The sequence below is a fragment of the Nomascus leucogenys genome, chromosome 19 (assembly GCF_006542625.1).
Source record: "Nomascus leucogenys isolate Asia chromosome 19, Asia_NLE_v1, whole genome shotgun sequence".
NCBI classification, from domain to species: Eukaryota; Metazoa; Chordata; class Mammalia; order Primates; family Hylobatidae; genus Nomascus; species Nomascus leucogenys.
The window spans coordinates 43,160,682-43,184,078 of record NC_044399.1 but is presented as its reverse complement, the minus strand read 5'-3'; the positions used below and the strand labels follow the sequence as shown (position 1 = coordinate 43,184,078).

At 36.1% G+C, this 23,397-nt stretch overlaps 1 protein-coding gene across 2 annotated transcripts in view; it reads right to left on the bottom strand.

Annotated features, from left to right (window-relative positions):
- The window catches only part of THADA (THADA armadillo repeat containing), a 358,452-nt gene that overhangs the window by 307,065 nt on the left and 27,990 nt on the right, over nucleotides 1-23,397 (bottom strand). For both annotated transcript variants that reach the window (XM_030800262.1, XM_030800261.1), the window contains 7 exons: nucleotides 21,980-22,103; nucleotides 15,589-15,740; nucleotides 13,317-13,527; nucleotides 9,205-9,340; nucleotides 8,789-8,925; nucleotides 6,208-6,366; nucleotides 4,332-4,489 (listed from right to left, as the gene is read on the bottom strand). In XM_030800262.1, coding sequence (XP_030656122.1) covers nucleotides 4,332-4,489; nucleotides 6,208-6,366; nucleotides 8,789-8,925; nucleotides 9,205-9,340; nucleotides 13,317-13,527; nucleotides 15,589-15,740; nucleotides 21,980-22,103 — 1,077 coding nt within the window. The remainder of the gene's footprint in view (nucleotides 1-4,331; nucleotides 4,490-6,207; nucleotides 6,367-8,788; nucleotides 8,926-9,204; nucleotides 9,341-13,316; nucleotides 13,528-15,588; nucleotides 15,741-21,979; nucleotides 22,104-23,397) is intronic.

The following is a 23,397-nucleotide window of genomic DNA, read 5'->3' as shown; positions in this document are numbered from 1 at the left end:
TATTTTTAGTAGAGACAGGGTTTCACAGTGGTCTTGATCTCCTGACCTAGTGATCCGCCCGCCTCAGCCTCCCAAAGTGCTGGGATTACAAGCGTGAGCCACTGCGCCCAGCCTAAGACACAGCCACTTTTAATTTCACTTTGGTTAAACAGGATGTTTTACAAAAGTTTACACTTCAGTAAAACAGTTAATGTTTTAAACTGCACCTTCTCTCCTACAGTGAATTCTTACTAACTTTTGGGATTTCTTCAAAGCTCAAACACTGTTCTCCTACATAACAACAAAGGTAATAACTTTCTACCACTCAGATATCATCTTACCAGAATGTTTATTCTTTGCTTTCTAGCAAATTCTTTGCCATGAGCTATGTTAACTGTTGCCCTGTAGTCTGACTTTTTAAAATGAATTTCTGTCTGGTGTCCCCTATTGTATTTCTAAGCCCTTTGAGGTCACAGAACCACATATTATGTACTTCTTTATTTTCCCACAATATCCTTGTAGTAAGGCAGTCAATAAATAGGATGTGGTTACATGCACAACTTCATTTCAAAGCTTAAAAATGGGAACTTGCATTGAGTGCAATTCAACAAAATTATTTATAATTTCTAAAAAATAAACTTTGGCAAAAGAAAATACAAAAGAAATACAATATCTTTAAGACTTGTGAATAAACATATATCCCATTTGTAGTTCATTACAGAAAATCTAAAATAATTATAAAAGACACTACTGAGGGAATACATCAATGTAGTTAACTCTGGGCATCATAAAAGTTACAACAGAATCTAACAGAATTTTTAGGCCGGGCATGGTAGCTCATGCCTGTAATCTTAGCCCTTTGGGACGCTGAGGTGGGAGGATTGCTTTAGTCCAGGAATTCAAAACCAGCCTGGCAACATGGTGAGATCCCGTCTCTACAAAAAATACAAAAATTAGCCAGGAGTGGTAGCACACACCTACAGTCCCGAATATTTGGGAAGCTTCAGCCCAGGAGGTTGAGGCTGCAGTGAGTCAAAATGGAACCACTGCACTCTAGCCTGGGTGCCAGAATGGGACACTGCCTCAAAAAAAAAAAAAAAAAAAAAAAAAAAACTAAACTAAAAAAGAATGTTTTAAAATAGCAATTTCTATAATTAGCAATTTCTAATAGTTGGCAATCTTACTCATCAGACTTCTGTGGCGATAATTACTGGAGGGGGAAAGCATGAATGAAAAATCTACCTAGTAGTTTCTTTTTAGGAATATTAGGGAAATACATATGAACTTAAGTTCATACAGTACTCTAGGTGGAGGAAGCTGTTTTAAAAAATCAGTAGGCACTGGGTATCAGATAGCCCATGAAAAGAGAACCAACAAAATGTAACAAGCAAAAGCTCTACATCAGCAAAACATCAAGTTTGAAAACTCCACACACATCAACTAGTCAGGAAGTTGTGAGATAAGGTTGTGTGTACTGCTTACTCTTGAAGGGTCTCCACTTACATCCCTCAAAGTTGGTTTTATCTCTGCCTCTTGTACAGGGACACTACGAAAGAACCTTTCATTATGTGATTACAGTGAAGGAGGAAAGTCAGACATGCCTCTGAATGAACACATTTTCCTCCTGGAGAAACTGGTGACAGCACACTGCTTCACAAGAAGTGCTCTAGGGAATCAATCATTTAAGAAAAAGTTCAGTAGCAAGTCATCTTACTGTCTTGTTGCTTGTGAAAGTTTACCTGGATATGGGAAATACAGAAAATTTAACTTAAGGAAAAATTAAATGAGCAGCTCACAACAAAGGCAGCACTGTGCCATGTCAGAACACAGGCTGGCAAGGAGAAGAACTGGGTTCCTGTTCCAGAGCTGCCACAAACTAGCTTTGCAATCTTGGGAAAACCAGGTAACATCCAGGGTTCAGCTTCCTCTTGTCCAAGAGAGCTGGATAATATCATCTCTATGATCCTTCCAGCTCTAATGGTTTGTGAATATAGCACTGAAAACGCAGAATTATAAACAAGCCCCGTTTCTTCTCCCCACACAGCAACAAAAAACCCCAAATTGTAATCCCCCTACCTTTTATACTCCTATATGGGGGATTTAAGTGGCCATCCGTTTAAACAAGGAGCTGTAAAATCAGGATGATCTTAAACGGACTGTCATCTACATTCAAGTCATCAAATTTCAAAATAGAATAGAATTATATTTTAGACTGTATGGAATGGCTTTCTTCATCCATTGAGAGAAAAGTAGATCACAGTTATTACTCTGAAGAATAAGAAATGCAAGTTCCACATTCTCCCCTGTAACTAGGGTTGCATTCTGCCTGCAAGTCACTTTACTGCCTCCGTGTATTCAGGTGGCAGTCACATTCACCTAAGGCTTGACTCTTAAATTCATAGTTTTGCCACTAGGCACAGCATATCTAGCTTTGCCAGGGCAACTATGCCCTTGGAAGGGTGTACCTCAGGTGTGGCCCAGCCATTCCAATGTAAATGATGTTCTTCTTTGTCATTTATATTTTTAACTCTTAAAGGTTTTAAGCACATGTAAGTATATTTAATTATTATTAATTTAAAGGAAGTTCATGGGGCAAAATGTTATGTTTAAAAGCAGGAATCCTCCAGTAATGTAAATAACACTAATTTCTTGATGACTTTGGATTTTTATTGACTCCTAAACTGAGACATTTCTTTAGCTAAAGTCAGCAATACAAAGAATCAAGTTTTTCACAGAGGACGGGGTTCCAGTGTTAGAACACTGCTATTACATATACATTTCATCGCTCACTCAGTCATCAGTTTCTTCTCACACCTATGTATGTGAGGTTACCATGTGAATGGCAACATAGAAAAATGACTGGACCCCATTACAATGGAAACTAATGTTTTACAGAAAAACAGTCAGGATCTTATTTTTTATTCAAGTAGTCACTGGAAGAATTCTTTGGTTTATAAGAACCTGTCTTTTTGTGATAATTATTTTTTTTGTTTTTTTTTTTAACAAACATCTGTTTTATTTTACATTAATTCCCAATTTTAACATGGCTGTCGCACATAAATTAAATACATAAGATTTGGGTGCTATGTAAAAGATGTCAAGGCAAAATAATGTTCATAGGAAGCTTTCAGGTCTTAGTTACAGTAAAAGCAAAATACATTTCCCTTAATTTGTTTTTTAAACACTACCCAACAAACCCAAAAAACTAAATGTTTTAACTTGTCCTTGGAAAGAGAAGTTGGGAAATCAAAGGCCTCTAGCACATGTTTACTTCTTAGCAAGATGGTGAACATCAGTGAAGTAATCATTAATCATAGCTGGATTCCTCAGCAAAGATGTTGGCATTGGCACTATAGCCAGTCACCAGCATTGACTGCAAGTAACTCTAGGACACTAACGCCTATTTGATTTGGAAGAGAATAAGGAACATAATGATGCCTGAAGTGTCCTGTGCACCTTTGCCTTTCTTCATCTCAAGGCCTTGCAACATCACAAGCCCAGCTGTTAACCAGATGCATGCAACAAAAGCCACAGAGTGTGAGAAAAAAAAGTATTAGCATTATTTCCATGGAACTAATCATGTGGTTATTATAGAAATAATCAGCATTAGCATACTACAATATTTGTTTTGTTCTTGAATTGTAACACCCTAGGGAAAAAGTTGCCTTTATTTTTAAAAAGTTAAAAATGAAAGTACATGTTATATATCTTTGCTGAAAAATGGTGGGAAATGGATTTGTCGAAACCATATGGAAAGGAAGAAGGAATCAATTAAAAACAGAAATCTAATAAATCTAAAATATTTCCAAATGAGATGCTTGTGGTAAACTAACTTCTTGTAAACACTGCACTCAAGTCACTTGAACAGTCCCAGATGGTGAACTAACTTTGTGGTCTTAAAACAAAAGTCAGCCAAAAAAACCAAGACTACAACTTTATTATCAATGCAGTGGGAAACATGAGATCCACAATCAACCAACATGTTACTTTTTTTTCTTTCCAAAATTTAAGAGATTTGTGGAGTTTTACTAAATAAGACAATTTTAAGCTAAAGTTTAAGTCTGTGTATGTGAAATGGAGAAATAAACATGAGAGATAATACTACAGTTAAAAGTGAGGTAAAATCTACAGTTATTTATATACCTTAGAAAAATATTTCTAAAAATGCCAGTTTTGAAATGTATTATAAAGTCTAACATTCTAAATTACCATGAACTTTCTTCAGCTGACATTTGTATGATTTTATTCAAGAAAAATTTTAAACCTTTTTTTTAAAAGTTGGGTTATAAAAAACGTTTGTGATTTATGGGTTGACCAGAAATTATACATGGTGGAATAAACATCTGCCTTACCTGCTCCACCGTCAATAATCCATCGGAAGATTCTGGCACAGGCTGCATGGGCAGAAGCTGGCACAACGTGCCTAAAAGTAAAGCAACTTCCTTCATACTTCTCCAACAACATACCAACACCATCTGCGCAGTTACATCACATGTTTTTACTTCTTTACCTTAAACAAAAAAAAAACCACAACTATTGCAACCTTGATTACTCATATCCCAGGTTTCTAAAAACAAGCTTATTCATAATTTCCCCAAGAATAATCTGCTTGAACAAACCCTATTTGTCATGTTATATTTACTCAGAAGGAAAAGAAGCTAACATTTGTCGAGCATGTGTTATGAGAACAAATCATGCTAAGTTTTTTTTTTTTTTTCTTTTTTGGAGACAGGGTGTCGCTCTGTCACTCAGGCTGGGGTGCAGTAGCATGCTCACGGCTCACTGCAGCCTTGACCTCCCAGGCTCATGCAATCCTTCCACTTCAGCCTCCCTAGTAGCTGAGACTATAGGTATACGCCACCACACCCAGTTAATTTTTGTATTTTTTTGTAAAGACAGGGTTTCACCACGTCACCTCCTGGACTAAAGCAATTCTCTCGCTTGGGCCTCCCAAAGTGCTGGGATTATAGACATGAGCCACCATGCCAGGCCCAGTATTTTAATTTATTATTTTCAAATTAAATTTTAAAATAAAACACAATATTGTTCCAAAACTTAAGTTTAATCTTTAATTTCCAAAGATTAAACAAACTCTGCCTCTCTGTCATAAAGTATGATATGGATGACTATAATAAATACACTCCTTATTTATTTTGGTGAGGATGTCTGTTGCATTAGTAAAGGAGTAGAATATAACTTTTAAAATCAAAGGAAAATACAAATTATCTTTCAAAATATATTTAATTCCCGTGGCCAATAAGCTATATTTACCCTTACTTACTCTCTTATTCTAGTTTTAGGAGTATTTTTGGTACTGATATTTTTTTAAAATCCAAGGTGAACTATTGTATTAAATAAAAGAGCATGCTGACAAAATGGTACCTATAGGGTAATCTCATTTGTGTTTTTATTTAAAAAGCCCAATGCATTAAATGGAAAAGTGTACATACACATAAATATATAGAATAAGTATAAAACAATATATTGCACTAAAGAAGGAAGACATGGAATTGGAGAGGAAACCTTGGAAGAATTTAATTTGTTTTTAATTCATATTTACCTCTGTTGTTTGAAACTATTACAATAGGCTATAATTACATTTATATGTTATTTTGTGTAATTTAAAAATTTAAGTGTGGAGATAATTTTTTGCAAGACAATATCCCCACCTAGTGGAGAATGTAGAATACGTAATACATCACTAAGAAATTGCTGCTTCTGATGACGTTTTACAGCACTGCAGAAAATTCAGTAACAACTAATGATCAAACAAGATGTAAGAACTCGAATTCTGGAAGCTTGATGCAACAAAGCAGCTCCCATTTTACTAATAAGGTTTGTTTCCTTTAAAAGCCTGCTTGACTTTAAGAACTCTCACAGCAGACAATGAACCACATTGCTGGGAGAAGTTGATTGCTGCCCAAACCCAGGTTCATTACACAGCACTGCTCTTACATCACCTGGGCTATCAAGGCAGGTTTTATCACTCCAAGGCTTTTTGTTCTAACAGCTTGTTCGCTGCACAACAGCGCCTAATAGTCTGGTAAAAGTCTTATAAATGCATTCCTAAACCCCAATCTTTCCCAAAACCAAATTTTTAAAAAACTTTATTTTCTAGAAATGTTCTGCACAGATTTGCAACCTCTGATTTACTATATAAAAAGGGCATTCTGTACATTTTACTTGTTACTTAAACATGAATTACAGTATCCATTTTATACAAGTTACCTTGGACTTCTGTAGAAGTATCAATATTCACCACACTAGCATTCAAGTCCTTCATATCAAAGCTATCACGTTCTTTCAATATTTTGGCTTGGTTAAAATAATCATTAGTATCTCGAGGCTGAATCTCATTCAGAATCATCTGTAAGCGACTTGCTGACTCTGAGGGAAAGAAATGAGTGTACATGAAACCCAGTAACACATCACATGCCAGATTTCCCTTGGGTATACTTACTCAAAAAAATCTATAATTTTCAATACTTAATAATCAGCTCTATTAGAAGGGACTAACAAGGTGGATAATATAAAAATTATTTATAGAGTTTTCATGATGCTTGAGTGTATTTCTAAAATATGGCAATTTAGACTGAAATATAACAAAAAAAACTAACTGAAACTGTTCACAGGACAAAGGCCGCCATGTCATCTATACTGCTTTTCTTAGTGTTGTCTAAATATCTCAAATATGGTGCTAACATGTCAAAGAAGTGCAATAAACTTCAGTAAATTTAGTTTTAAGAGGCTATTTCTCTATGAAAGAAAAATGAAGCAGGCAACAGAAAAGTAGAAAAAAAATCAGTATTTGATCTAAAATATAAATAAATAATAAAAAATAGAAAAGAGGTTATTTCCCTATCATAATACAAGGTATCAAAGTTTAAAGACAGAAAGGTAAAAAGACATTTTTAAAAACCCATCAACAACAAAAACAATCTTTTATAGGACAGGAATATCATAAAGACTCCACAACTTTGAAACACATTATGTAATATACTGCTTTCTAATTATAATTTACAGTCTTCATATTACATTAAGTTTCATTTTTATTCCCTAAGCACTCACTGGATTAGGAAATGTAAGCTCCATGAATGCAACACTTTGTTCATTACTGAGTGACGAATGCCTATAACAGAAACTGGCTCACGGCAGAGGTTCAGGAATATGAGTTGAAGGAATGAATGGATGGCTAGGTAGTAAGGAGTTAGCCAGGCTCAGATTTTCAAAACTAGCCATGGGTAATCATCTGAAATCAATTAATAAATCGAAGAAACAGTATTTATTATACATCTATTATTTTGACTTATATTTAGGTACTATGGGAAATACAAACACTCAAATTACTATCATGATGATTCAACCAACATCTTGTTCCTTCCTGGAATTTTGTCAAAAATAAATTTCAACAGCCATGAAAAACTAACAATGACCCCAAAAGAAACCACGCAAAGACCAAGAAAAGATCAGAGAATAAATTTTTAAGAATCTTATCCATTCAATTTTACAGCTTTCAGGGGAGACTTTCCTCAAGCAATTCAGAATGTATGGCAGATAACACAGGGAAGAAGCTGCAAAACTGAAGACAACCAGAGGTAAAAAGGCAGGCAGAATGAAGGAAAAGTCTGTGGGGCAAAGACAGTTTTTGAGACCAACTGATACCTTAAAACTCTTCACTAATAAAGATAATGTTAGCATCCTCTGTAGGATCTACCCACAGTAGGTAACAGAAATATTCAAGATTTCTCATCCAGAATATATGGGTACTTTGCTGACCCAAATATTAGCTATAAGATTGCATGTTCCTTATTCTTATGCACTGCTCAAGCAGAAAATCTAAAGCGTCAAAATTTGGTATTTAAGGCCAGCACAGTGGCTCAGGCCTGTAATCCCAACGCTTTGAGAGGCCAAGGCAGAAGGATTGCTTGAGGTCAGGAGTTCAAGAGCAGCCTGCACAACACAGGAAGACCCCATCTCTACCAAAAAAAATTAATTAAATAAAATAATTTGGTATTTAGACTAACATCAGGCTAAATAAATGTCTTACTATCGTGAACCATCACCAATCTTCTAACTCATTTTTAGGAAAGAACAAAACCTAATATTCTCTGTGCAAAACACATAATTCCACATTACCTTAATTATCAGCCCAAGGTATTTCAGTGTATGGTACAGTGAGTATTTATGATACAGTCAGTTTTTCTAATACAAGCCTCTCTTTGCACTCTAAAATACATGTACAAACTTTATTTCAACACCAAACATAAATATATTTCAAGATTTTTCTGTGTATTAAAAGGAACACTCAATTTTAGTACAGGTTAAGCATCCCTTATCTGAAATGCTTGGGACCAAAAATGTTCTCAATTTATTTTTTTGAATATTGGAATATCTGCATTGTACTTAATGGCTGAGCAGCCCTAATCTGAAAATCCAAAATACAGATGCTCCAATAAGCATTTCTTTTGAGCATCCCATTGGTGTTCAAAAAGTTTCAAAATCTGGAGCATTTCGTACTTCCAATTTTCAGATTTGGGATGCTCAACTTACACAGCATTATATAACTCAAGTTACCCTGGGGTAGAAGGTACTGTGCTCATCCCCTGGTTTGGGAAATTTTTTTTTTTTTTGCTACTTTTTAATAGTTAAAACTATTGCTAAAAGGCAGAAATACCACAAATAATAATAATTCTTTTCTCCTCAACTTAGCTTTTATATCTCCCCAAAGAAATACTTAGAAAAAAAAAAAAGAGGTAAAGACATAATAATCAAACCACAGCACTCTAGCCTGCCTTCTTCATTTGCTAACCTGAATCAGTGTCCATTGGGATGAGGCCTTCAGGTGATGAGCTCTGAATGACTGGAGACACCACAGTGGAAAGCCTGTAGGACATCAAAAGGAGCTTCTCTACCACAGGTCTCCACTCGCTCACCAACTGCAGGCTGCTGCAACAAGGACATTAGGGAAATTTATACTAAAAGCAAAAATCACATTTTAAAAATGAAAATTAGATAAAAGGAGTTGAATTTGTGCTTCAGAATTGTTCAATATATAAAATATGTGAGACATAAAAATATACACAGATATGTATGTTTTTAAATCTGATTTTCAGTTTTACTCAAAGCAATTGACTGCATTCCTTCCCCAGGACACATTCCAACCAGAAGTTAAAGCTCAGAAATGAATGGATTTCTGGGACAGGAGGCAGCTGTGGAAATCCTTACTTTAGAGATAACTTCTGCAAAGCTCCTGTTATACAGTGGACTCGCCCATACATTGGAAATGCTGCTGCTGCCTGAAGCAGAGAATTTTCAGCCTGAGATATTTCTTCCCCAAGATTTTCCATCAAGCATTTGATAACTAGAAAAAGCAAACAGAAAATCAAAGTAATGTCAATTTTAAAACATTTGTAAATGTACGAACAGCAAAACAGTTCCCATTAATATGGCCAACTCAAATGAACTTTACACTAGAGTTTTTTAATCAAAAAGAGATCTTTCAGGGTTATCCAACAGGGTGGCTCATTTCTAGTTAAGGCAGAACTGAATGTCTTTCCCTAAACTGCCTGTATCCATTATAGCATGCACTCTTAGTCCTTCCTCCTAAACATCCTCTCACTAGGGTATCAAATCCCAGGCTGATGTGGCATGTGCTAATTGGACAGCAGATAGCTTTCAAATTAAAAAAGAAAATAAAGAACAGCTTTTCTGAGATGTAGTTCATATGCCACAAAATTCATACATTTGAAGTATACAATAGTTTTTATTAGTCACATATGTACAACCATCACCATAATTAATTTTAGAACATTTCCACTGCCCTCCTGCCACCAAACCAAAAAAAAAAGAAAACTTACCTGTTAGCAGTCACTGCTCTCCTTGCACCTCTACCCTTCTCCAGCCCTAGAGGATCACATATTGTATGATTCCATTTATATGATACGCCCAGAGTAGGCAAATCTATAGACAGAAAATAAACTAGTTGCCTGGACATATCATATAAATGGAATCATACAATATGTGATCTTTTGAAACTGGCTTCTTTCATTTAGCATAATGTTTGCAAAGTTCATCCAGGCTGCAGCATGTATCAATACTTCATTCCTTCCTATAGATGAGTAATAGTTCACTATATAGCCATACCACATGGATATACCACATTTTATTTATCCATTCATCTGTTGACAGACATAGATTGTTCCCACTTTTTGGCTATTACGAATAATGTTGCTATAAACATTCTTGTACAAGTTTTTGTTTAGATGTTGTTTTCATTCCTCTTAGGTATATCCTTGTTAGGGACTACATGTTTGTGCTCCCTCCACCACCCCAATATTGGTATGTGGAAGCCCTAATCCCTAATGTGATAATCGAAGATGGAGACCTTGGAAGGTAATTAATAGATTAAGTCATGAGGTTAGGACCCTCATAATGGGATTAGTGTCCTTATAAGGACAAAGACCAGAGCTTGCTCTCTCTTCCTGCCATGTGAGCACACAGCAACATGGCCATCTAAGAGTCAAAAAGAGGCCCCTTATCAGGAACTGGAAACTTGATATCGGAATTCTCTGCGTCTGAAATTATGAAAATAAAGGTCTGTGTTTAAGCCACTTAGTCTATGGCATTTTGTTACAGCAGCTCGAGCTAAGACAATTCCTAAGAGTGGAACTGTAGGGTCACATGGTAACTCTATGTTTAGCCTTTTGAGGAACTGCCAGACTATTTTCCAAAGCAGATACAGCATTTTACAATCCCACCAAGAGTCTATGCGGGTTCCACTTTCTCCACATCCTCATCAACACTTGTTATCATCTATTTTTTAAATTATAGTCATCCTATAGGATGTGAAGTGCTTCCTCACTGTGATTTTGATTTGCATTTCTGTAAAGGCTTTTGATGTTGAGCACTTTTTCATGTGCTTATTGCTCATTCTTCTTTGGAAAAATGTCTATTCAGATTCTTTGTCATTTTTAAAATTTGGTTATGTCCTTTTATTAGTGAGTTGTACAAGTTCTTTATATATACTAAAGTCCCTTATCAGACATAGGACTTGCAAATATCCCATTTTTCAGGCTTTTTCAATTTCTTAATGGCATCCTTTCACATACAATAGTTTTAAATTTTGATGAAGTCCAATTTATCTTTTGTTTCCTTTTGTGGCTTGTACTTTGGAAGTCATAACTAACCATTTATTAACCCAAGATCACAATGACTGACATCTATGTTTTCTTCTAAGAGTTTTATAGTTTTAGCTCTTATATTTAGGTCTTTATTTATTTTGAGCTAGCTTTTGTATATGGCATAAGGTAGTGAATCTAATTTCATTCTCTTGCATGTACATGTCCAGTTATACCAATATAACAGACATCTCCCCTCAACGCCTTGGAAGGAGAAGGTTATATTCTAAATATTAGATTTGGTAAAAACAGTAAATTATTATTCAGAACATATAAAAGAACTCCTAAAAATCAATAAGAAAAAGACAAACAACCCTATAGAAAAACTGGACAAAGGACATCGACAGGCATTGCATTGTAGGGAAGAGTAAACGGCTTGTAAACATGGGAAAAAATAATTATATTAGTAATCAGGTAAATGTAAGATGAAACCACAATGAGATATCATTTTATATAAATTTTTAAAATCTGACAATAGCAAATGATGATGATGATGTGATGCAATACAAATCTCAGAATTTGTTGGTGAGAGTGTAATTTAAAAGCCTACTTGGCATCATCTCATAAAGTTCAAGATGCACCTACTTTGTGACCAGGTTATTCCATTTGTTTACCATAAACTCTTAGACATGTGCATTAGAAGATATTAACATACAGGCTGAGTACCCCTTATCTGAAATGCTTGGGACCATAAGAGTTTCAGATTTTATACTTTTTCGGATTTTGGAATATCTGCATCATACTTTGAACACCCCAAATGTGAAAATCCAAAATCCAAAATGCTCCAATGTGCATTTCCTTTGAGTGTCATGTTGGGACTCAAAAAGCTTTGGATTTCGGACCATTTTGGGTATTGGATTAGGGATGCTCAACCTATATGTAAAAGATCTACATAAGAATGTTTACATTGGCATTATTTATTTAGGAAAAAAAATCCATCAACAGGAGAACGGATTCATAAATTGTGGTAAATCTGTACAATATATAAAGTAAGTACTACTGAGAAAATTCAGTATCATGTAAAACTGAATAATATATAATAATATATACACCAAAGGCAATATTATTAAAAAAAAGAAGATAAAAATTAATATAAAATACAGCCAGGATAAAGGAAAGGCTTCGAAGATATGGGTGTTATTGTATGACTTAAGGTAAGTGTGATCACCTAGCTTGTGAACAAAACTTGCGAACTTTTTACATTTTATATATATTACGTGTATATATATATATGTAAGCCTTCTATATTTAAACATTCTTTGTATGTTTGAAATATCTCATAAAGTCCCAAAATGTCTTGAATTGAAAGCCTTTATGTGAAGCATGCACTGCCTATTCACCTCAATTGCAGTCTTCTTCCCACTGTCTCAATAGGGTCTCCTTTTAAATCTAGCTATGAAGCAATTCAAGTAGGCAAGCATCATCCTCCATGGTACTGTCATCTCTCTATCTCCAGATCTCTGGCCATATTCCCACCAGAAGTACCCATGGCCTCCTCTTTTTCTCCCATTACTAGTTCTCTTTTTCATGGCTGTTTCTACCACCTTGGAAATAATCATTTTTAACTCTCTTTCTATATCTGATCTCCCTTTTCCTATTAAAAAAAAATCCTTATCTGTCCTTATTTCTAGTACAATTCCAAAATGAAGACTGACTAGCATAAAATTAAGTACATGAATCCCCAATCAATATTTGTTGAAAATCACTAGATCTGAACAATCTCAGACCCTAGGTTTTGGAACTGGCTATTTGGGAAGAGAAAAAGGCAGGGGTATGACAGTTAATTAAAACATAAACCCTGACAGAAAAAGGAACTCTGCCTATATAGAAACAATAAAGATGGTCTGTCTCTAGTCACAGTATAATTTATGTAGGGAAAAAAGCACACTTTTGGTGGAGAAAGAGGTCATTCACATTAAAAAGAGCTTTATTAATAAATATTTGTATATGTACTTATTCAACATAAATCCTCTGTTTAGAAAAAAGTATTATAGCTGAGTAAAATGTTCATTTGCATAATAAGAACCCATGGTGCTCTTATATGCTGACAAACTTTTAAATAAAAAACCACAAAGTATATGTTTAACCATTAAATATTCCAACCAAATGAATACTGAGACTAAGCTATTGGTTTTGATAAGCGCAAACATCAATACAAACCCATTAGTGTGTTCCTTTCCACCACAGCAGCAGGCCTATCTCCATTATCACATGCAACTTGCAGAGTTAAGTAGGCAGACAAGGATGACGGTAGAGCATCCTGCCAGATTAAGAAGTTCAGCAGGTAGGAAGCTGTCACACAGTCGTATGGTTTGGTGCTTGTGCTGAGCTCCAATGCTGCCTGAAATAAGCCTTGTAGTTTCTCCGAATCCTAGAATAAAGCGCAAACTCAGTAACTGTCAAATTAAAGATCTCTTTAATTTAAAAAAATAGTAAATTATTTTAAAACACAGCCTGGAGCTGGGTACAGTGGGCTCAAGCCTAGAGTCCCAGCTACTCAAGAGGCTGATGGAGGAGGATTACTTGAGGCCAGGAGCTCAAGATCAGCCAAGACAACATAGTGAGACCCCATCTCAAAAAAAACAAAACAAAAAAAACATAGGCTGGGTGCAGTGGCTCATGTCTGTAACCCCATCACTTTGGAAGGCCAAGATGGGAGGATCACTTGAGGTTAGGAGTCTTGAGATCAGCCTGGGCAACACATGAGACAAAAAACTTACTCTACAAAAACTCCACAAAAAATCTTAAAAATTAGCTGGGTGTAATGGTGCACACCTGTAGTCCCAGCCATTCAAGAGGCTGAGAGGGGAGGATCACTTGAGCTCAGGAGTTCATGGCTACAGTGAGCCATGATTGCACCACTGTGCTCCAGCCTAGGCAATAGAGTGAGACTCTGTCTCTATTAAAAGAAAAAAAAAAAAACACAGCCTGGCATATAATTGTAACTCAATATAAACATTAGTTTCCTTTCTCCCTGAATATAGGTGAGTTTTTTATTACAGTAATTAATGATTATTAATCAGTTGGAAATAATTTCAATTGGGAAATTCAACACTGATAAAACCTTTTTTTAAAACTGCTTCTTTCTTCAGCAAAAGTGTACTTGTCCTGTAGAATTTTGCCATGACTACAGCCAGACTACCTTTACTATTTCTAGACAGGGCAGTTCGTAGTCTCTCAGAGCTTGCTTCACCTGGGCATCATATGGTTGCCCTTCTCCCTTCCTCCTTCCTATCCAGGTAGTTCACTGGAGAAAACTGCAAATCCCCTGGGGGGCTGTACCTGGTGAAACTGTGTGTGTGTATGGAAAACAAAGTGATCAATTCAGCCTCAGAAATTATGCAACAGAGCTCCCACACCTATATCTCACAGAAACATCCACTCACATAGCCTGTCCTAAAGAAGACAGAACAAAGGACAGTTTGCTGTTGTAGTCACGGAAAGGCACTGGGCTGACAACAGAAGACATAAGTCCTAGTCCCAGCTTCAACAACTGGCAAGCTGTGTGTTCACCAGTCTGGAAGTCAGGGTTTGGCTGCTCAATAATATTCTGATTCTACTAGGATTATTCCCTATCTTGTGTTAGGAAAAAATAATTATATACTCAATTTTGAAGTTGATTATAGGTCTACAAATATTTGATGATGTTTTATAATTTCACAACAGTAGACATCAAATGTGCTGATTTAAATATCTGTTTATTTCAATTTAAATTCTTTACCATTTGATATGTTTATTTTCTATGACCTAAATAAAAAACTTAAAAGTAGTGGCCAAAGTTCAAGTTTAAAAAAGTATAAGAAAGAACCAATTAAGCATCTAAGCCATTTTTTAACTGACAGTTAAGTCCCAGAACTGTTTTATTAATCATTAGTAAGAAAGATAATAAATAGCCTTTGAAGTCTAAAATGTCTTTGTTCCATCATCTTAGGTTAATCGACGTAAGTACTCGGTAAGTTTCAGTCTCAGTTTAGCTATTGCTGGTTGAAAAACCAGAAACATCCTCTCTACTTCATTTACACTCAGTTTCTCAAGTGTATGAAAAAGGGAGATTATCTCAAAAAATACAAGTTACTGTAAGCGATGTGTTCTGATCGAACATTACATGTCCAAGGGAACAGGGGAAACCACAGTTAACTAAAATCTACCAATAATCTTGTAAACAATAAAACCTACCACCTCCTACACCTCCCTTTTTATCAAAGCAATAAAAACAGCAAAGCTCACTGATTTGTGCCTTATTTACTTTTTGATATTTCCTCCTTTCCCATTAACCCCGAAATAGTAGAGAGGTATTGATGATAACTGAAAGAAACAGTCCAAAAACATGAGAAGGCAGATGCAAAGAACATGAATAATCCTCAGATTGCTTAATCTGCTGATAGAAAGTTTCCATGCACATACCACATTTATACTAGAAAAGTCCTGATACCTGAAAATGTACAGCTGTTTTTGATAATTTCATCAGAAGATCAAATGCTAAAATTTTCACGTCTTCAAAAGTGCTGGTAAAACATTCCATTAGTGTTTGGAAACGACCAACATCAATATCATGACTCAGCTGATATACTGTATAAATTCTGCCTAAAAATATTTTAAAAACAAAAAGATTTAAAAGTGAACAAAAAGCAATCAATCTTCTGAAGTTATTTGACCAAATTTATAGAAAAGTACCAAAAAACCACACTTCATACTTTACCCATGATAGCTAAAACAGTAACTTTTCCATTAATTTATTTCTTAAAATGACAAAATAAGTACTACAGTTCTCCAAATTAAAAGATTTTTAAACCATTCCATTATCTTTCAAAAGATATTATATAAAAGATTCCTAAGTTATTGTTAAAAATAAAACAAGTAAATTTAGAAACATATCTTTTTAAAAATCTTAATAAAACTTCTTAACCTAGAATACAAAGTCCTGGCCAGGCTCAGCGGCTCACGCCTGTAATCCCAGCACTTTGGGAGGCCGAGGTGGGTGGATCACCTGAGGTCAAGAGTTTGAGACCAGCCTGGCCAACATAGTAAAACCCCACCTATACTAAAAATACAAGAATTAGCCAGGCATAGTGGCACATGACTGTAATCCCAGCTACTTGGGAGGCTGAGGCAGCAGAATCGCTCAAGGCCAGGAGACAGAGGTTGCAGTGAGCTGAGATCACGTCAGTGCACTCCATCCTGCGCAACAGAGTGAGACTTGGTCTCAAAAAAAAGCAAAGTCCTACCGTATCTTAGAGTGAACTGACATAGAATGATCAGTATGATGACATATCCTGATAGACTTACTGGGAGTCAAAGACAAAGAAGGAATTTTTTGGCCCTTCAGGGAAAAGCTCAATTCATCGACAAAATGGAAAAAATTAGACTGGCTTCCCTCATCCCTATAACAACATGTAGTGCTAAAAGATAATGGAGCAATGCTTACAAAATCCTCAGGGAACGAAGGTATGAAGAACTTTGCCTATCAAACTCTTATTCAAGTGTAAGAACAATAGAAACATTTTATAATATGCAAGAAATTAAGAACCACTTATCTCTAGAAACTCTTAGAGAAAAAGGAATTTCAGCCAACCAAGGGTTGAAAAGAAAAATTATCCCAAAGAATGATGGCAATCACTGACTCCACTTAACTCTAGGATGAAGACTCAAGAACTGTGGAAAAACAGGTTTCATGGCAAAATGTGAAGAACATTTAAAAACATTTCACAAGTGAACTCCTAATGAAAACTGAAAACTTTCTTATGCTTAGTTAATTTGAGGAATATAAATTGGGATACAAACTTCTCATTTAATCTTAATTTACAAGTTAGAACAACCCTATGAAATTTCTAGAGCCTACACCTGAGGTTTTTGTTACTTCCTTAACAACTCTGCTCAGATTTGCTTCTTGTTTTCCAATCTGAGTGCTTTTTATTTTTTTCTTGTATAATTGCTCTGGCTAGAACTTTCAGTACAATGGTGAACAGCAGTGGTGACAGTGGGCATCTGTATCTTCTTCCTGATCTTAGGACAAAAGCTTTCAGTTTCTCACCACTGAGTGTGATGTTACCTGTGGTTGTGTTACAAATGTCCTTCATCATCTTGTCCTTCCTATTTCTAGTTTTGCTGTGTTCATTTTTTTAATCATAAAAGGGTACTGAATTTTGTCAAATGCTTTTTCTGCATAAATTGAGATGATCACATGGTATTTCCACCTTCATCTTAATGTGGTGTATTACATCGACTATTATTCTTAAATTGACCCACCCTTACATTCCTGGGATAAACTCCACTTACTCATGGTATATAACACTTTTAATATGCTGTTGGATTTGGTTTGCTAGTATTCTATTGAGGGGTTTTGCCTCTATATCCATAAGGGATACTGGTCTTTGGTCTTTTCTTTTCTTTCTTCTTTTCCTTCTCTTCTCCGTTTTCTTCTCTTTTCTTTGATGAAGTCTTGCTCTTGTCGCCCAGGCTGGAGTGCAATGGTGCAATCTCAGCTCATTGAAACCTCAGCCTCCTGGGTTTAGGCGATTCTCCTGCCTTAGCCTCCTGAGTAGCTGGGATTACAGGTACCTGCCACCATGCCCAGCTAATTTTTTGTATTTTTAGTAGCGACGGGGTTTCACCATGTTGGCCAGTCTGGTCTTAAACTCCTGACCTCAGGTGATCCACCTGACTCAGCCTCCCAAAGTGGTGGGATCACAGGCATGAGCCACCACACCCGGCCGGTTTTCTTTTAAGTGTCCTTGGTTTTGGTATCAGGGTAATGACGGTCTTATAAAATGAGGTAGGAGGTGTTCCCTTCTCTCCAATTTTTTGAAAGAGTCTGAGAAGGACTGGTGTAATTCTTCTTTAAATGCCTTGTAGATTTCACCAGAAGTCACTTGCCCTGAACTTTCTCTTCTTCTGTGAGCCTTTTGAATACTGATTCAATCTCTTATAGGTCTGCCCACATTTTCTATTTCTTCTCAAGTCAGTAACTGTCATGTTTCTAGAAACTTGTCCATTTCATGTAGGTTATCTAACTTGTTGGTGTTACAATTGTTCACTGTATTGTCTTACAATAATTTTTATTTCTGCAAACTTAATAGAAATGTTCCTACTTTCATTTCTGATTTTAGTTGTTTATACTGTCTTTCTTTTATCTTAGTCAGTTTAGCAAACTTTGTCTATTTTGTTGATCTTTAAAAAACACAATTTCTGGTTTCGTAGATTATTTTTGCTCTTCTGTTCTCTATTTCATTTATCTCTGTTCTAATCTTTTTGTTTCCTTCCTTTTAAGTTTGTTCTTCTCTTCTAATTGCTTAAGGTGGAAAGTTAATTCAAGATCTTTTAATGTAGGCATTTACAGCTATAACTTTCCCTATAAGCACTGCTTTTGCTGCAATGCATAAGTTTTCATATGTTGTATTTTTGCTTTCATTCATCTCAAAATATTTTCTAACTTCCTTCATGATTTATTCTTTCATCCAACAGTTGTTTAAGAGCTTTTTTCAAATCTGAAGCCCTTTATGACACCACTGTATGAAGCCACTAACACTCTCCAGCCTCCTAGGTCTTCTATATATCCCCCTTATCTTCTTGAAATATTTTTCATAGAACTTATCTACATCTTGTACATACATAATCTACATAATCTTCTATCTACATAATATATACAAATTCTATGTATTACTTATTCATTACTGTCTCCCTTCACTGAAACACAAGCTCCAAAGGAAGAAGCACCTTGTTTGGGACTGTGAATGTCCTTGCTGTTTGACATATAATAAGCACTAAATTAATATTTGCTGAACAAATCCTTTTAATCTAATTGTAGAATTTTTTTACCATCAATATTGTGGCATTTGATTCCACATAAAAAAGACGCATGCAACTTATTGTTCTTGGTCTAGGAAAGGCAGAAACCATTTGACTAATCTCAAATCAGTCCTACCACTGAAGTTCTTCAGATGATAATGAAGGATGAATTTACATCTCCCATCCTGTACTTCACAGTCAAGGTTCTTAAGCCTCCTTTAAAAGTAATGCCTATAGTATGGCTTGCTTCATTTGCATTACCTCCCAGTTGTCTAACATAATTACGATGGCATAAGTCACTGCCCAATTACATGCAACTCATTCATTAGAAAGATGACTCAGTGTCTTCATTTTTAAAGTACATTTAAATGTATTAAATTACTCTCTTGACTGAAAAATTATAGGTACTCTTCAGCCTAGTTTTATTTCCCACACACTTAGATGCAGCTACAACTACATTAAATGTGCAGGAAACTTTTTGTTATATGGTTGAAGTAATCAATCACTGTAAGGTAAAAACTTATTTTCTAAATTAAGTTGAAGTACTATTGAAATTATAGGAACTGACGGGAGACTCCTGCATTCACTGAATGCTGTTAACAAATTACCACATACTTGGTGCTTAAAACCACAGAAATCTATTCTCTCATAGTTCTGGAAGCCAGAAGTTCAAAATCAAGGTGTCAGTAGGGCCATGCACTCCAGAGGCTCTAAAATCTGCTCCTTGCCTCTTCCAGCTTCTAGCAGCTGCAGGCATTCCAGGCCTGTAGCCATATCACGCCAATCTCTACCTATGCTGTCGTACTGCCTCCTCTTTTGTTTGTCAAATCTCTCTCTGCCTCTGTCTTGTAAGGATACTTGTGATGACATTTTTGGTCCATCAAGATAATCTAGAATTATCTCACCTCAAGATCCTAAACTTAAGAATATCTGCCAGGACCCTTTTTCCATGTAAGGTTTGCATTCACAGCTTCTAAGGATTTGAAGTGGATGTGTTTTGGAGACCATTTTTCAGCCTGCCATCCCCACTTGAATAAGGTGATCATATTTCTTATTATAAAAACTGGAACAAGCCAGTATCATCAATACTCTAATAGGATGCCCTGTGAAGAACACCATTATCACCTATACAACATTCCTGCAAAAATGTACAGCATGAATCAAATCATCAGGAAACAATGAGACAAACCCTGAGACATATTCTTCCAAAATGTTAGTATCATAAAATTAGAAACTTTCCAGATTAAAGGAAGCTAAAAAGAGGCATAACAACAAAACACAATGCGTGATCTAGGATTGCTTCCCAGATTATAGGAAGCTTTTTGTTCTATAATATAAAAGGCCATTTGTTGGGACAATTGGCAAAATTTAAATATGGATTGCGTATTCAATTAAAGCATTGTATCAACATTCAATTTCCTGAATTTCATCATTGTGTTATGGTTATAGAATTAATCAAAGACACAGATATAGCAAATATTGCAAAATATTAATAACTGATGAATTGGCTGGGTGCGGTGGCTCACGCCTGTAATCCCAGCACTCTGGGAGACTAAGGAGGGTGGATAACCTGAGGTCAGGAGTTCGAGACCAGCCTGACTAACATGGTGAAACCCCATCTCTACTAAAAATACAAAAATTAACCTGGGCGTGGTGGCACGTGCCTGTAATCCCAGCTACTCAGGAGGCTGAGACAGGAGAACTGCTTGAACCCGGGAGGCAGAGGTCACAGTGATCACGCCACTGCACTCCAGCCTGGGCAACAGAGCAAGACTCTATCTCAAAAAAAAAAAAAAAGATGAATCTAGGTAAAGCATACATAGCTATTCATTGAACCAGTCTTGAAACTTTGCTGTTGATTTAAATTTTTTCAGAATAAAAACTTTTAAAAACTGATTTTCCCCAAATGAAGCAAGCCTCTTTTACATTAGCTAACTGTCCTCCTGTCAAAAAATTACACTTTGCCCAATAATTTAAAATAAAAAAAAAATCAAATGATAGTGTAAAGCTCCCTTGTGCTTTGGCCATTCCCTGTGAAGGAGCAGCTGAGCAGGATATTTTCCTGTTTGACCACAGTCAATGAAGACTGAGCACAAGCAAGAAATCCCACATTCTAACACATATACACACATATACAGGGAAAAAAGAATCATTTCGGCAGGGCACGGTGGCTCACGCCTGTAATCTCAGCACTTTGGGAGGCCAAGGCGGGCAGATCATGAGGTCAGGACACCATCCTGACTTAACATGGTGAAACCCCATCTCTACTAAAAATACAAAAAATTAGCCAGGAGTTGTGGCACACGCCTGAAGTCCCAGCTACTCGGGAGGCTGAGGCAGGAGAATCGCTTGAACCCAGGAGGCGGAGGTTGCAGTGAGCCGAGATCATGCCACCACACTCCAGCCTGGGCAACAGCTAGACTCTGTTCTGTCTCAAAAGAAAAACAAAAAAGGAATCATTTCTTGTCAAAAAGGAAAAAACAAACAAAGATTCAAAGAGGGAACTGAAATTTCACCCTCTTGAGAACCACACAGAAGGAAAAACAAACGGTATCATTAAATCAGAATACTTGGAAATTACATCCTCATATTGTCTTTCTGAAACCAGATTGAGGCCTATGAAACAGACAGCATGTAAGGGAAACCACATTTTAACCACAGAGACTCACTGAGAAATATTAAATATAATAGAAGCTATTATTATTTCAAATTTTAAAACTTAAAGAACAGAATGGATGCTATCTTAAAACAGCAACAAACAAATTAGGGAGGTAATAGCTGAACTCTTTCCATAATAAGCATAATCCATGAAAATTATACTTATGGGGTTGGCAAATAATGATCAATGAAAAGGGAGACAGTTTGTTTCTCTTCTGTCCTTTACTGGCAAATTTCATTATGTACAAGCAAGAATTATATGGTAAGAATAAAACCTCAAAGAAAGGCAACAAAACTGAAACTTCAAATAAAGCAAACTGTAGAATAAGTATGTTTTGAAAGAAAAAAAATTATTTCCCCTAACATTATTAAACACTTACCTTCTGGGACATGAAAAACTTCGGCTATTGAGCCTAAAATGGTTAAAGCTGAAAATCTAGTCGAGTAGGAAGATCCAGGAAACAATGCTTCAAAAAGACTGTTACAAATGGATGACATGAAATTCTTAAAAAAAAAAAAAAAATTACAGTAAGTATAATTACATCACAATAGGTTATATTCAGAGTATTAAACACCCTTTAAGAGTGGGTGTTTTTGTTTTCAATTTAAAAATAAAAAATTTCAAAAAACGATACTGGTTGTTCACTTTGCTTAATAATTCAGGTTAGCCCCCTTGACCATAAGCTATATCATGACTTTAATAAACCCTATATTTGCAGAGTCAACAAGAAGTACAATTTCTATTGTAGCCCGGACAGATATATACACTTTTTTTTTTTTTAAGACAGAGTCTCACTGGGTTCAACAGCCCTAGTCTTAACTGACTCTACCAAAGATCCCTGCATTCATTTCTCAGGTGAAGGACATGCAACCTTGGGGATTTATCCTTTAGGTCCCACAAGCCCTAAGAGTTTATTAGGTTATTAATTCTATTAGGTTTCAAAGAAATAGAGCCATTACTGAAAAATATCCTAGTTAAGCTACTTTTAATTATAAGTAAAACAAGATTCACATTAAAGCACAACAAGGGCCAGGCATGGTGGCTCATGCCTGTAATCCCAGCACTTTGGGAGGCCGAGGCGGGCGGATCACCTGAGGTCAGGAGTTCGAGACCAGCCTGTCCAATATGAAACCCTGTCTCTACTAAAAATACAAAAATTAGCCAGGTGTGGTGGCAGAGGCCTGTAGTTCCAGCTACTCGGGAGGCTGAGACAGAAGAATTGCTTGAAAGCAGGAGGCAGAGATTGCAGTGAGCCAAGATCACTCCACTGCAGTCTGGCCTGGGCGAAAGAGCGAAACTCCCTCTGAAAAAAAAACAAGATCATCCACTAAGAAGTATCATTCAAACCGTATTGTCATTTATATGGTTAAATATAGTTCTTCTTTCCTGCAATCAGACTGTAGCCACAATATAGGCAGGGACCACATTTCTATGATTGGATCCCTAGTGCTGAGCACATTATCCTACATACATACTAATGCTCAGTATATGCTCTAATCACTTTTAATGGTTCCCAGTGAAGCTTCCAAATCCCTTGGCCTATCACTGAAAGCTATCCATTTTCAACTTGATTCTTTGGATTCACTTCCCATTACTCAAGTCCTCCATTCCCCAAGGTATTTTATGTCATTCACATCAGTGAATTCACCATTCCCTGAGTTCTCCCTGTACTTTCTTATCTCCAAGCCTTCATTAAGCTACTACTGGGGGTGGAGGGGGGGAGAAAATACTGAGATTTTGGAGTCAAGAGCAGGTCTCGATTGGAGTTCTGACTCTACCACTTACTAGCTGAGGAAC